At 38.3% G+C, this 14,272-nt stretch overlaps 3 protein-coding genes across 3 annotated transcripts; all 3 read left to right on the top strand.

Moving 5' to 3' along the window:
- Positions 1-463: 463 nt before the first annotated feature.
- LOC104954982 (proteinase-activated receptor 1) lies at positions 464-2,620 on the top strand. The gene has a single exon (XM_010782202.1). The coding sequence runs from the start codon at positions 500-502 to the stop codon at positions 1,754-1,756; it is 1,257 nt and encodes a 418-aa protein (XP_010780504.1). The 5' UTR covers positions 464-499; the 3' UTR covers positions 1,757-2,620.
- A 1,213-nt stretch (positions 2,621-3,833) lies between these two features.
- Positions 3,834-7,504, top strand: f2rl1.1 (coagulation factor II (thrombin) receptor-like 1, tandem duplicate 1). The gene is made up of 2 exons (XM_010782201.1): positions 3,834-4,003; positions 5,035-7,504. The coding sequence occupies exons 1-2, from the start codon at positions 3,931-3,933 to the stop codon at positions 6,096-6,098; spliced, it is 1,137 nt and encodes a 378-aa protein (XP_010780503.1). The 5' UTR covers positions 3,834-3,930; the 3' UTR covers positions 6,099-7,504.
- Positions 7,505-8,374: 870 nt separating this feature from the next.
- On the top strand, positions 8,375-11,165 carry f2rl1.2 (coagulation factor II (thrombin) receptor-like 1, tandem duplicate 2). The gene is made up of 2 exons (XM_010782199.1): positions 8,375-8,527; positions 9,294-11,165. The coding sequence occupies exons 1-2, from the start codon at positions 8,461-8,463 to the stop codon at positions 10,382-10,384; spliced, it is 1,158 nt and encodes a 385-aa protein (XP_010780501.1). The 5' UTR covers positions 8,375-8,460; the 3' UTR covers positions 10,385-11,165.
- Positions 11,166-14,272: the final 3,107 nt, after the last annotated feature.

The raw sequence follows: 14,272 nt of genomic DNA, 5'->3' as shown, positions 1-14,272 counted from the left end.
AAAAATAAATAAATCTTTAAAATATTACTGAAACCATTAATCCAAATAATGTTTTTCCATTATTCTTTTTTAAATACATTTCTCTAGTTACGGCTGAAACTACAATATCTATTATTTCAATCATCAATAAAGCTGCTGATAATACTCCTAAATTGATAATATTGTCGACAGTTCACCGTCATTTCCAAGGGCCCAGTTGAAATAGTCAAATTGATTGTTTTGCGTTATTCAGATAATATATTCATTTTAATATATCATAAGAAGAAAAATAACAATATTGCCATATCAGGAACCAGTTAATTATCTGCATTTTTTTTATTAGAAAAGTGCTTATAACAATAATTGAGTAATACAATGGATGTATATTAAAATTGTTTTTCTATGATTAATAAACTAAATGTTATAAATGTAGTATGTAAGTATGTAGCACTAGTTCCATAAATACGTCCAGTTTATACCCATAATAAACCAGCATTTCTTTCTTTCTCCAGATCATTTAATGGAGGACCTTTTGAGGACCTTTTCCGTCTTCAACCCTTTAGCCACAGATGAACCGATAGAGATGGATGACTATGGTGAAGGTGGTGATTTCCAACTCAATGGCTCTAGAAAAGGTCGGATGCCTAATATCAATTTCTCCAGAAGTCTGAAAATCTCAGAGGAGGCGCTGCTGTTTCTAACGGGCCCCGTGTCCACCATCCTCATCCCGTCCTTCTACACGCTGGTCTGCCTCATCAGCGTTCCCATCAACATCTGTGCGGTGCTGGCCTTCGCCCGGAGGATCCGCCCTAAGAAACCAGCAGCCATCTACATGCTGAACCTGGCCTGTGCTGACCTGCTCTTCGCCGTGCTGCTCCCCTTCAAGATCTCCTACCACTTCGGTGGTAACAACTGGATATTCGGCGGGCTCATGTGCCGTGTGGTCACTGCAGCGTTTTACTGGAACATGTATTGCTCTGTTCTCCTCATAGCTTGCATCAGCGTGGACCGGCTGGTCGCTGTGGTCTATCCCATCCACTCCCTGTCTTGGAGAAGGCCGAGGAATGCAAACTTAGCCTGTGTCTGCATGTGGATACTGTCCCTGGCTGGATCTGTGCCACTCGTCCTCTCCGACCAGACCTATCACCTCGGAGAGTTGGACATCACCACCTGCCATGATGTCCAACACGTCAATGAGCTCATCGGGCACTACAAGATCTACTTCATCACCCTCTGCTGCGTACTCTTCTTCCTGCCTCTGCTCATCACCGTGGTGTCCTATGCTCGGGTGATCTGGGCGCTGAGCAGAGTCCCGCGCGGGGCTCCAGGACGCTCACGCAGAAGATCAAGAGCAGTGGTGATGGCTTTAACCGTGCTGGTGATGTTTGTGCTGTGCTTCACCCCCACAAACTGTCTTCTGTTGGCGCACTACCTGCAGTTTAACGAGGGTGTCGATCAAAGCCAGGAGGCCCCCGATGGCTCCTACGCAGTCTATCTGGTGTTTATGTGTCTCGGGAGTCTCAACTGCCTCCTGGATCCTATGGTCTACTACTTTGGATCATCCCAATGCCAGCGACAACTTTCCAGCGCGCTAAGGTGTCAGAAGATCACAGAGGACAGCAGCAGCAGTCAGTCTTCATCCAATTCATGCAGTTCCAGCTCCAGGACAATTCTCAAATCCAGCCGTGCAGACAGCTCCAAAATAAGCACTCAAAGCACCAAAATTGACTCTTTCCAAGCGAACCTCCAGAGCCAATACAAGAAGCTGCTCATCTGATGGACTCACATTGAGCAGACTTCATTGAAGTGACTTAACTGAATCCTACCTGTTTAAAACAGTATTTGACTATGAAGTCCAAGTATTGGCAAACAAAAAGCACAAGTTAGTCTGTGGGGTTTACTGTATGTGTCCTTATTATAATAAAGGGAAGAACTGAACCTCATGCCAAAAGAAATGACTTAAAGTCTTGGTTCCATAACAACAAATGTGCAATGACATTCTATGTGCCCTTTGAATGAAGTAGCCTCAGAAAAGGAAGGAAGTTCCGACTAGATAAAAACTATTCTGCTGAACAGTTGATACTATGAAGTATATAGCCTTAAAAAAAGGAAGGAAGTTGGAATAAGATAACTCTGCTGAATATTTAATACTATGAAATGTTTTTACTTTTGCACTGTATGTAAGAGCTTATGAGTGTATAAGCAGCAAACATTGTTAGTATATAATGGAAGGAAACAACTATTTTTTTGTCCAGTGAAAAGCTTATTTTCAAGCACGAAAAAGCTTTCTTAATCATGTCTTTCTTTTAAATATAAATATATTTACAACTTTTTGTGTACCACTTTTGGCCTCTGAATGAATATGTTATATCATCATGTGTTTTAAAGATATCCAACAGTAATGGGCATAGTTTATTTCATGCTGCTCTCTGTGGGCCAAACATTTGGGTAGTTTATCATGTAAAGCAGTAATTTCACATCATTGTCATTCTTCTCCAGCAGGCAGCGCTACAACACTGTTAATAAAATGTAACCTGAAGGATAGCCTTTTCACTGTGTATCTGTTTTAGCACAGTCATGTGATAGTGTAAAGGAATACTGACCGAATAAAACTTCTTGAATATTTCAATACAAGCTAAAACACCACTTTTACTGTTGGGATGTTATATTTAGCTATTTTCCATTTTTAAATAAGTACAAGTTTGTATCCTGTGCAGCTGTCTATCTTGACCAGGACACCATTGAAAATGATGATTTAATCTCAATGGGACCTGAGATTAAATTACTGCTTGTTCAATATGAAGGAATTAATTGACAGACTAGTCTAATAAAGAAAGAAACTAGGGGACAGCCAGCAGTTCAAACAAAAGCATTGCAAAACACACGTAGCCTACCCATGTGTGTATTTTTACATGTACCGCAGATTCTGTTCTGCATTCTTCATTATGTTCACATGTAAAGCAGTAACACAGAAGTAGGTCTGAATAAGACATTAATTATCATACTTTAGGAGATGAATAATCTTTGCATTTCAAAGATGATGCCAACATTATTGAGTAAAAGTCAAAATGCTAAATGTAAAAATACTCGTAAAACATGTAGAAATACTGCATTCAAAGCCATACTCAAGTAAAAGATCCAAAGTAAATACAAAAATAATGTCAAAGTACTAATAGCAAAATTCCTGTTTTGCAGAATGTCACATTTCAGACTTGTATAATTACATTACTCAATTATATTGTTTGATATATTTATGTTCTCATCACTTTATTGTTGCGGCTGAAAGAAGGAGCTCATTTAAATTACTTAAATTACTTCACTTTTACTGCTGGCTTACCTGTGGTACACCATATTTTGTGAGTTGATAGCTATGTTGTATATTTATAATCTGATTCTGCAAAGTAACTACAGCTGTCAAGGCTTCTTGATTAACAAGTACAATATTTGAGAAGGAGTTGAAAGTAGCATAACATTGAAATACTTAAGTCTTCAAGGGCTCAAAATTGTACCTGAGTACAGCAGTTTAGTAAATGTAATTAATAAAATGCAACCACTCTCTATTATATAGGCTATAATAGAATATTGTAGTATTGCACATATCTAATCAGGGTCTTGATAGGAGGGCAATAAGCACCACATGTTCATAAATAACACCTAACCAGATGCAATAAATAAAGGTACAATGAGCTGCTTAATATCAAAGTTATTTTAACACCATATTAGATTATTACTATAGTGTGTGGCACATGACCTGATAAACCGACATCATTCTACTTCCGCCCGCCCTATCTCTGTTCCCGTGTCACGATCACGGTACGCTACGTGAAATCACGTGACTGAGTGACATCACACAGGTGTCAAAACAGGTCTATATTAAGAAGGGATGGCAGTAAAGACATCGACATACAGAGCCACACCTGCGGACACTACTCCCTTCTATTTTTTGCAGTCATGGCTGTTAGCACGCAATGTTTTCACCTGTTCCTCCTTTTGTGCTGCCTGCAGACCTGCCTTTCAGAGAAAGGTAAAATCCATCCGTTTATTTCCACCACTGTAGTTTTTATTATCTTCAAACAATTAACTCAGATAAGATTATAGCGACCAGAAAGTGTTTTACTAACCTACATTTGTCGGCAACAGGCCCTGATTGACCTTAGGCTTGGTTAGTCATTCAAAACCATTCTGATATTACTCGATAACAAAAGTATATGCAAAGTAGAACGTTGTTAAACCGGATGACTCGTGCTGGAAACCCAAATTGTAATGTAGAGAATCTGCCAAACAGCTGAAAGAAACTGAGTCTCGTTGTGCAATAAATACATATACTCAAGTGATTTTAAGTTACATTAAACATTGCTTTATACTTCACTTCATTTTGTAACTAGTTTTTATTACGTTACTTTATTATTTTTCTGTCCAGTGAAACTTTGGGATTTCTTAATGTTTATTGCACACTAAAGGATTTAGTGTTCCTTTTTAAAAGTTTTAGAAACACTTCCCAACTTCTTAATTAATCTAAATAAACTTTTTAATAACCATTTTGAGCATCTTCTTGAACTTGAATTATCATCACAAAGCTAAAAACATGGCTGCCTGTCTGGTGTCATTAAAAGCTGGCTTTACAGGGCTAACATGACAGCGAACGAAGCTACAAATATATGAATATTTTACGCAATTTGATACATTGTTTTAAACTACACAACATTATATATAGGAGTTTAAAGTAAGCACAACCTTCAGCATCTACTGCAGTAAAAATGGATCCTATGCAACCTAATAAAACTGGAAGTTGGTCTATTTTTTTTTCTTGTTGTTGCAGAAACTACTTACAAACTTTGAATCAAGTAAAGTTTTAAATGCAGAACCTTTACTTGTAGTGGAGCATTTTCGAAGTGTGCTTTTGGTAGCCTCGTGTCATTTTTAACTAAAGGATTGGAATAATTCTTCCAGTCTAACTGAGTTTACATGTAGTTAAATTCATAGTATGTTCCTTCAGGTATTTGTTAACCGGTTTTACTTCTGCCTTTATCTGTTTTCATATCATATGTGACTCAGATGAAAGAGGCTTCACTGGTACAGAGACCAACGACGGGGTGTTTGTCAGCCCCCAAGCCCGAAAAGTCCTGAGCAGCAACCTCACTACGGTCTTCCTCCCCATCATCTACATCATCGTGTTTGCTATGGGGCTGCCCACCAACGCCTTGGCAATCTGGGTGTTCCTCTTCCGGACCAAGACAAAGCACCCGTCCTCCATCTACATGGCCAACCTGGCTGTGTCTGACCTGCTCTTCATCATCTGGGTCCCCCTAAAGATAGCGTACCACTTCAACAGCAACAACTGGATCTACGGAGAAGGGTTGTGCAAAGTGATGGTGGCCTTCTTCTACGGCAACATGTACTGCTCCATCGCCTTCATCGCCTGTATCAGTGTTCAGCGTTACTGGGCCGTGGTCCACCCGCTGTCCCAGCACCAGAAGGACAACCGTGTAGCCATCGGCATCTCCGTCACCATCTGGTTGTTGGTGTGGCTCATCACCATCCCTCTGTACCTGTACGACCAAGAGGTGCGTGTCGCAAACCTCAATATCTACACCTGCCATGACGTCACCAGGCCCAGTCAGAAGAAAATCGCTGCAGGCTACTTCCTGACAATGGGAACTCTTGGATTTGTCGCTCCCACCATCGTGATCATCATATCCTACGTCCTGATTCTCAGGGCTTTGAGGAACAGCATGGCGGACCCTGCCATCGCCAAGAAGCGCAGGAAGGCTGTGGTGTTGATCATCACGGTGCTGGTGATGTTTTTAGTGTGCTTCACCCCTAGTAACATCATGCTGCTGGTGCACTACATTCTCCTGTTGGGAGAGGTTAACAACAGCCTTTACGGGTTTTACATCACCACGCTGTGCTTGGCGAGTCTCAGCAGCTGCTTCGACCCTTTTATTTATTACTTCATCTCAGAGGACTTCAGGGACCATGTGAAGAACACGTTCCTCTGCAGGAGTGAGAGGACAGTGGAGAGGATGAGGGTCTCCTTCAGTGCCCTCAAATACTCCAAGAAGAACAACACTTACACGTCTAGTTCAGGGAACAATCCGACTCAGAGCACCGAGTGCTAGTGCATTGTTTTTTTAATTCTTCATTATTAACTTTCCTCAGGTATAAACTAACATGGATTTCTTTGGGAAAAAACTTTGGAGTCATCTGTGTCAAAGAAATCCTACAAGCTCTGAGCTGCCTAAGTTACTGCTTCGGTTATTTCTAATTTTGTAAATATATTTAAATGTTTTTATATCTTAGCACTTTCCTGATGTATTAATCTGCAGTTTTAATTGATTTCAATGGGACTTACAACATTAAACTTTGGTTTTTTTTGTAAATGTGTGTGATATTTTAGACCAGGCTGTTAATTGAAATGAATTTGTTGTCTTTGGCAGAGACCTTACATTTTGCATCTTGTATGATACAAGCCTGAAACACGTATTTATCTATATGTGTTTTTAAAGTATCCATTACAAGTTGTTTAACCTTATTGTTAAAGTTTGTCAATAAAAGTTTTTTAAAAGGTTTCTTTCATTAGTACTTTCTGTAGACCCTGAAAAGTCTTGAATGGGTATTTCTGAACTCTTTGAAGGTATTAAAAGTATTATATTCTATTTACAAATATCTTGAAATATATTTCTTTGCCTGCCAGAGTTACATTATAATGTTAGTGACAGCATGTTTTTGTATCCAGTTCCAGTCTGTCAGGCGATGTGAGTACATCTAACTTAAAGGTAGGGTTGTTAGGACAGTGGATGTTTTGCAGGAGGCAGTTTTATCCTTTGTACAATTTGTACTTGGTTACATTTCCTCTGCCTTTATTGTCAGGCAGGCAATTGTAAAGGTTAAGCTACATGTTCCTTTTTTTCAAAACAATGTTTGTATTTATTTAAATACTGTTTATTGTCACAGTCTTCTAAAAGTCTTCTCATATATTGTAGTAAGAGTATAAATCCATTGGAAATTCATAGCTCATGATTTCGTCAGTCACTAGCACAATTTCTCACTCTGCCCAATAATAGAATAGGTTTATTAAATTGTGAAACAAATAATTGGATTTTTAGGTTTTCTAAACTGGAAAAATGTATTTTATCAAGCCCTCAAATGTAGGAGAATGGTGCACAAAGGTTTCTGAGAGGTGAATCATACCTTTTATAAATTGATCCGATTTTAAAATGTTGTGTTGAAATAATTTCTTGTAAACATTTATGCATCTTTGTGTTCAACCCCGGCCTTTACAGAATGGAGCTGTTCAGATTGTTAAAGGAGTTAACTTGCAACAGTTACATGGTTTCTTGTTAGATTCAGTGTAGTTTATAATATATAACAAAGGTTATAGGCAACAGTCACATCAAATGACAATGGTGGTCTGTAAAGAGTCCAAAACAGAGGATATTTAGTGGAACAACATTCATGAATGTGTCCATTATATCTAAAATATCTTCATGAAACACGTTCTTATAATTATTTTATTTTATGATTTTGATGATTACAACTTGATGTGTTGCTTTCCCTCAGAGGGGATACAATCTTTTGGATTTTGGACTTTTGGTCGTATGAATAAAGACAGTTTCAGATCCCATTGTGACAGATATTTTTGAATATTTTGTATGTTTTAATATCATTAACTTAAGAAAAAAATGGTCACATGTCTCAGTTGTAAATAATCAATATCTGCTGTGATTCAAGATTCAAATAACGTAGAATGTTCACAAAATGTACAAATTAATTTAAAAAATGTTCAATTAACAATGCCAAAGCCAATAAAAACATCACTAGAGTCGACTGTACATACCCATTCAAAATAGAGAACACAGAAAAAACTTTTCTAAACCACAGAAGTCAACAGTCTAACGTTAACACTCCCACAAAATACTTGTTTTTTTTACATAGTCTAATATGCAGATGATTGTGCTGCATGTTATATTTATTTCTGTTACTAAAAGATTTAACAGATCTAAACGTTTTTAAACCTTTTTTTTTAATATGGGTGTCAATTCAATGAATGTGTTTGCGGTTTAAAAAAAAAATACGTTTAGGCTATATTAATATGTAGATGGTGTGAGAAAATAAGTAACACAAAAAACCGTTGGAAACTGTTACTTATTCAATGTTTCCATAGTAACCCACTAAGACTGCCAAACTGCCAGAATGAAGCTAAAATATCTAGTGCTAGTGTATTTTATTTGTTTTGTTAAACGTATTAATATCTCATCTTTTATATATATTTATTATTTTTGATCTCCTCCCTGGATGACTTCACAGAAACCCTCATGGGGAAACAGCAGGTAGGCGGGTCAGAGATTACGTACAGCCGCTCTACATAAGGTAGTCTCGGGGTGTGTCTCTCAAGGTTGAAGGTAGTGCGACATTTATGGAGTTGTTAGAGGGCGAATTTATTAAAGAAGAGCAAAGCTGAGAGCGTGTAATCAAACAGACATGGATTTAACTCGGTTACTGTCGCTACTTTTGATTTTCTGCTGCTTTTCGGCCTCATGTACAGCAGGTAAGACCGGAAGTTTCTCTCTTTATTGTGTCGAGGAGCCCACTTTACATACCGGGCTCGCGAGACATTACCAGACTCATCTCTAAATTAAGATACACTTACTGTAGTTATTTTTTTATTATTTTAAACTAAAAGTTTTAAAAACGGTGTTGTAATAATTAGAGGGAATCTTTGGAAATTGTTATTTTTTACTTTGGGTGGTGGTCAGCTCCCAAACAGACAGGAGTGACGGGAAATGTAGGCATTAATATGTATCGTAATTCCCATAATATACCTCTTGATATTAAGGAAAAACTGCATATTTTAACTTTTGAACTCCATTATTATTATTTTTATTATTAACCGCTATTGTGGAGTTGTTCATTTGTCATTTTGTATTTTGTTTATTAATTTATTTATCTATACAGCACTTTTTTTCCCAGTTCATGGTTTCGAAGGGCTTTACAAATATAGCTGTACATTACATTGCTCAAGCTACAGTTGTACTTGTACTGTAGATATTGTAAAGAAAGGTAAAGGCAGTTATAAATACTTATTTTATTAAAGATTCATGCACCAGTTATTTATCTTTGAACCTTTTGCCTAAAAAGTTTCGAAAAAATAACCATAAAACAATTATTTATTTATTTTGGTCAAACAATATTCCTTGACATAGGATATAAAACGACAAAGCATCTTAACTTTTAGGAATATACAAAGTTCAGTATCTTTTGTTTGAAAAATGATTAATCGAATATCATCATTTTGTCCATTTTCTTTTTTGTAGGACAAGGCCGGGGATTCATTGGGTTTAAGGATGCTGTCAACTCAAATCAAGTTGTTGTGGACCATCAAACAATTGACACACTGAAGAGTAATCTCACCACAGTCTTCATCCCTATCCTCTACATCATTGTGTTTGCGGTGGGACTTCCTGCCAATGGCATGGCCATCTGGGTGTTCCTCTTTAGGATGAAGAAGAAGCACCCGTCCTCCATCTACATGGCCAACTTAGCTCTGGCTGACTTGCTCTTTGTCATTTGGGCACCTCTAAAAATCCAATACCATTTTAACGGCAACAACTGGATCTACGGGGAGGCGCTGTGCAAAGTCTTTGTGAGCTTCTTCTATGGGAACATGTACTGCTCCGTGCTTTTCATCACCTGCCTCAGTGTGCAGAGGTACTGGGTGGTGGCTCACCCTCTGTCCCAGCAGAGGAAGAACAACAAAGTGGCGGTCGGTGTTTGCGTGGCCATCTGGGCTTTCATCTGGATCACCAGCACACCTCTGTACCTGTACGACCACACCGCACAACTCAAAGACCCCAACATCACCACCTGCCACGATGTCAACATCATCGAGGACCCTCTCAACCCGTTCCCCTCTGTGCAGCTGCCTTACTACTACTTCATCTTCATGGGATTGGTGGTGTTCCTGGTCCCTTGTATAGTGATCGTAGTGGCGTATGTTCTGCTTCTCCGAGCACTGGGGAACAGCATGGAGGCCAGCACGGCAGCAAAGAACCGCCACAGAGCCGTGGTGCTGATCCTGACCGTGCTGTTTACTTTTCTGGTGTGCTTCATCCCCAGTAACATCATGCTGGTGGTGCACTACTCTCTCCTGAAGGATGGAGTGCTTAATAACGGTTACAGCTTCTACATCTCCACATTATGCCTGGCCAGCCTCAACAGCTGCCTGGACCCATTTATTTACTACTTTGTGTCCGAGGACTTCAGGAACCACGTGAAGAACACTCTCCTGTGCAGGAGCAGCCGGACCGTGGAGAGGATGAGGGTTTCATTCAGCTCCATGAAATACTCCAGGAAGAGCAAGTCGTACATGTCGGAGAGTGGGAACACACAGAGCAGCTCCTGCTAGAGGTACGATGGATGAAGGAAACAATAGAAAGACTAAAGGGATATCAAGGCTGTGTTTATTCACTGAAAACATGGTGCCCCACAGACATGGGACGCAAAAAGGTGTGTGATTAGTGCTGGTTAGTCATAACCACGTTACCTCAACATATCAGATAACCAAAGTTTAACTATAAATGTGAAGATGACTGTGCTGGGACGAGAGCGGAGGACTTTTAAAGATGTCAAATACTTAATTATGAACTGTTGTTTAGTGTTCAAATGTGAAACATGCATGTATATTTTCATTTTTACACATATTAATGGAGAGAAAGCCTGTTAAAGACTGATATTAAGTTCTCTTGGCCGCACGAAATATTTGCCAGGATTTTTGAATGACCAGTTCACTGCACTGAAGACCATTTTAAAGATTATTTTCATTAAGGATTGATTAAGGATTGATCTTGATTAATCAAATAGCGAAACATTTCTATTCCATTTTCTCAAAGTCAAATATGATATCTTTCAATGTCAGTTTAATATCATATAAAACAAAGAAAAGTTGGAAATGTATTTTTAAAACAAAGCAACATCTTTAGTAAAATAACCAATTGACTGGATATGTTCAGAAGAATAGAGCAATAGAGAATATCAAGTTAAGCGTTTCTTATTTAATAGGAATTACTGTTATTAACAGCCAACATGCAGCCAGCATTTTTAATGTATTTTAAGTGTTGATTTAATGTTTGAGTTTGGTGTTATTGTTACATAGTTTCTTAAATAAATAATAAAACAACAGGATGCAGTTTCTGTGAAACTCCTTTAACATTACGTCACCGATTTAAATTCCTGTGTGGAGTGAGTCACTCGTCTTTGTTTCATCACGCAGCCAAGGAGGGATGCAGATGGGACTCATTATCATGGATCCCTCTTTAAGCCTTGTAGACATTTCAGGAATTCATGGAATGTGTTGTTGTGGTCTTTAGTTTAGAAAAGAGTGCAGGCCAGTTCTTTAAAACACATATTTTGTTGTTTACCAAGTTGTATTCACAATGTGTTCTGATGGAAAACCCCCAAAATTGAATGAAGATGGAGGGGTTAGGGATGTTTTAGAGCGGGATGAAACAAGTGAGGATGAACGAAACAGGTTATCCTCCCACAAGTTTCAGTGTCAGCTGTATGTAAATAACAGAAACATCACTCCTATTCAACAGTATTTATTGCCACACTCACAATGCCTATCCTAAACCCAAAGGTTGATTACAACAAAGGTGTTCTTCTTGAAGACACTATGCTGTCAACAAAGGAGTATTGTGAAGCAAAGTAAACACCTCGGGGCTTTTATCTGTAGATAAGAAGTAGGTGAACCGACGCTTCGAGCTCCAGCCCCACCTTTAAGAGTCATCCCCCTCCCCCAGGTATGCAAAGCTTCCTGTTTAATGACTGGTTGTCAGGGCCAGGTCAATGATTGTTGCGTGAGTGTCAGCTTACCATTTGTCAGCACTCTGAGTGGAATACTTTATTTTCACATGTTGAGGACTGAGCCACTCCCTGGCCGTGTTTCATCTATACAGCTACACCATGTGACCAGGACAAATATAAACGTTAAGTAATCGTGTTTGATGGTTTCTGATTAAATGTGGCAATGAAGGATAACTGATTATAAAATATAGCCAGGAGAAGAATCATTCAGATTAATGGATTACATATCTGACAGTTTAATGAAACAAAGAAAGGACAAATACTTATTTAAGAGCTGTTAAAAAAGGTTTTAAACGTCAGTGATTCGTAGAAGTTGGGAAATCATTTATTTTATGGACTCATTATGAAGTATAGAGGGTGTGCTTTTTGCAGCCGGAATGCATGATCATTTTGGATTGAAAGGTAGATTACTTCATGGTGAACATGATGCAAGTACAAAACATACATTACATGTTACTTGTTAGATGCTTTTATCCAAATCGACTTACATACTCAATACCGTGGGCAATCCCCACAGGAGCAATTTGGGGTGAAGTGTCCCAGGGACACAACGACATGCTGACTGCAGTGGGGTTTGAACCTGTGACCATCTGATCCAAACACTAACGCACTAGTCCACTACGCCACATGCCTCCAAAAATAAAAAAAGAATAAAAAATAAAAAAAGGAACTCACCTTGTGATAAACTCGCACGAGAAAAAGCATTTGAGCTCCATACTGTTTCAGAAATAATCCTTGATGTGGTTTAGAACAGGATGGTGTTTTATCACAGCAGGATTTAACTTTATCTCCGGTAGAATTCTGATCAGGCATTAGCTCCGCCTCTTTTTTTTCAAGATAAGGACCCAAAATCCGCGTTTCTCTAACAGGGCTGGAATAGAGGGGTATGAGGGATTTCTAAAATGCATGATCTGTTTGTATTTTGAGCAAAACACATCATATACATGTTTTTTATATATTTGTATCTGAGACTCATAATATATCCCTTAAAATAGCACGATGGGTGCACTTTAAGTAAGTGTTAGGGTATTCTTTCTTTCAAAGGGAGCTCTAACCTCTGTATGAAGTTGATGAATAAGCCCTTGTATGGTGATACATTTCTCACTTTTGAAGATTAAGGCTGCACAATTTGCAAACAATAACTCATTGGGATTACATTTCACTGATGGTCCAATTAAAATAAAGAAGGGACTTCATTAATTTCATAATTTTTCGCATTATTATTGAAAAAAATAATATTTTATAAGAGTATCTCCTCCAAAAATGTCATCTTAAGTCTGTTCAATACAATTATTTCAAAGCTTTTAGGTATACATGTTTAATTTTTAAATAGTTTCCCATGTATTTAAAAATAATATTCACAAGTGGCAGATGTTGAGCCCAGTGGTTTCCTTAAAAAAATTTTTTTTTAATGAACTTGTTTTATAATCATCAAATCAGAATAGATTCAAGTCCTATCTCTACCACGTCATGTTCTCATTTAATCCCAACTATAAATCACTTTGCAGTGTTTTTAGAGACAGCTGAGAGCACTTTCTGCTCATCACCACTGTCTGACAGGTCCTCTCGTCGCCCCAGGCAACCTTTACCTTGGAGACCAGCTCAAGTCATCAGGGATTGGTCGGTTTTTCAAGAACTTTGTGGCATCATGGTGTCATCATCTCCCTCAGGAGAACAACACTGTGGGGCAGGGACAATAGTGTCAGAGCAGGAAGCCACGTTTTACTTGCAACACAATAACACCACACCAGATTATGCTGGTAAATATTTATCAGTTGCTTTTATAAATTCACAACGGCAAACATTTGATCACACAGCAGTTCATTAAAAAGGAAAAGTGTCGCTTTAAAGCTACTTCAAAAGTTACTCTGATTATTTTCACCAGGAGCCAAAAGTAAGGAGTAAAAATGAAACTGATGAGTTTTTCGTTAACTGCATGAAAACTGACTCAAAGCACACAAGTCTAGTTACCTCATATACTGTATGTGTTGCCATACTGTATGAGTGTTTGCCGACAAGCATTCTAGCATTTACAGGCATTTCTTTTTCATGTAATGTATTAATTACATCACATNTTCTGATTTATTCTTTAGAATAGTCTGAAGTTTTTTTCATAGTATGAAATATAAAATTGCAGAACAAATCTCAGATGTTCAAAAAGTCTCTGGTAATCTCTAAACATGTTTAAAACATCAGACAATAATTCAACCCCTTTACAGGTCCTGTCATGCATGTCAAAGCATGGGGATAAGGTTTATTTATTCATACATCAAATCCCAGTGATTCAAATCAGGACACAGACAGGTCTGAATGCATTTTCCTAAAACAAGCAGGGCCTGTTGTGACAGATCCTTGTAAACCAGAAACACGTCAAACCAGTTCTGTCTGCAAGTGTTGTGACTTTGGGTGACTGGAAACAAAGAGAAAAGAG

This window comes from Notothenia coriiceps, unplaced genomic scaffold, assembly GCF_000735185.1.
Source record: "Notothenia coriiceps isolate Sejong01 unplaced genomic scaffold, NC01 NC01_scaffold00024373, whole genome shotgun sequence".
Classification (NCBI taxonomy): Eukaryota; Metazoa; Chordata; class Actinopteri; order Perciformes; family Nototheniidae; genus Notothenia; species Notothenia coriiceps.
The sequence above is the reverse complement of the archived record's forward strand: the minus strand, read 5'-3'. Positions and strand labels throughout refer to the sequence as shown.

Coding starts and splice junctions, on each gene's coding strand:
- f2rl1.2 (XM_010782199.1), top strand. CDS start 8,461: ATGGATTTAACTCGGTTACTGTCGCTACTTTTGATTTTCTGCTGCTTT. Junction 8,528..9,293: donor TTCGGCCTCATGTACAGCAG/GTAAGACCGGAA, acceptor TCTTTTTTGTAG/GACAAGGCCGGGGATTCATT.
- f2rl1.1 (XM_010782201.1), top strand. CDS start 3,931: ATGGCTGTTAGCACGCAATGTTTTCACCTGTTCCTCCTTTTGTGCTGC. Junction 4,004..5,034: donor GACCTGCCTTTCAGAGAAAG/GTAAAATCCATC, acceptor TATGTGACTCAG/ATGAAAGAGGCTTCACTGGT.
- LOC104954982 (XM_010782202.1), top strand. CDS start 500: ATGGAGGACCTTTTGAGGACCTTTTCCGTCTTCAACCCTTTAGCCACA.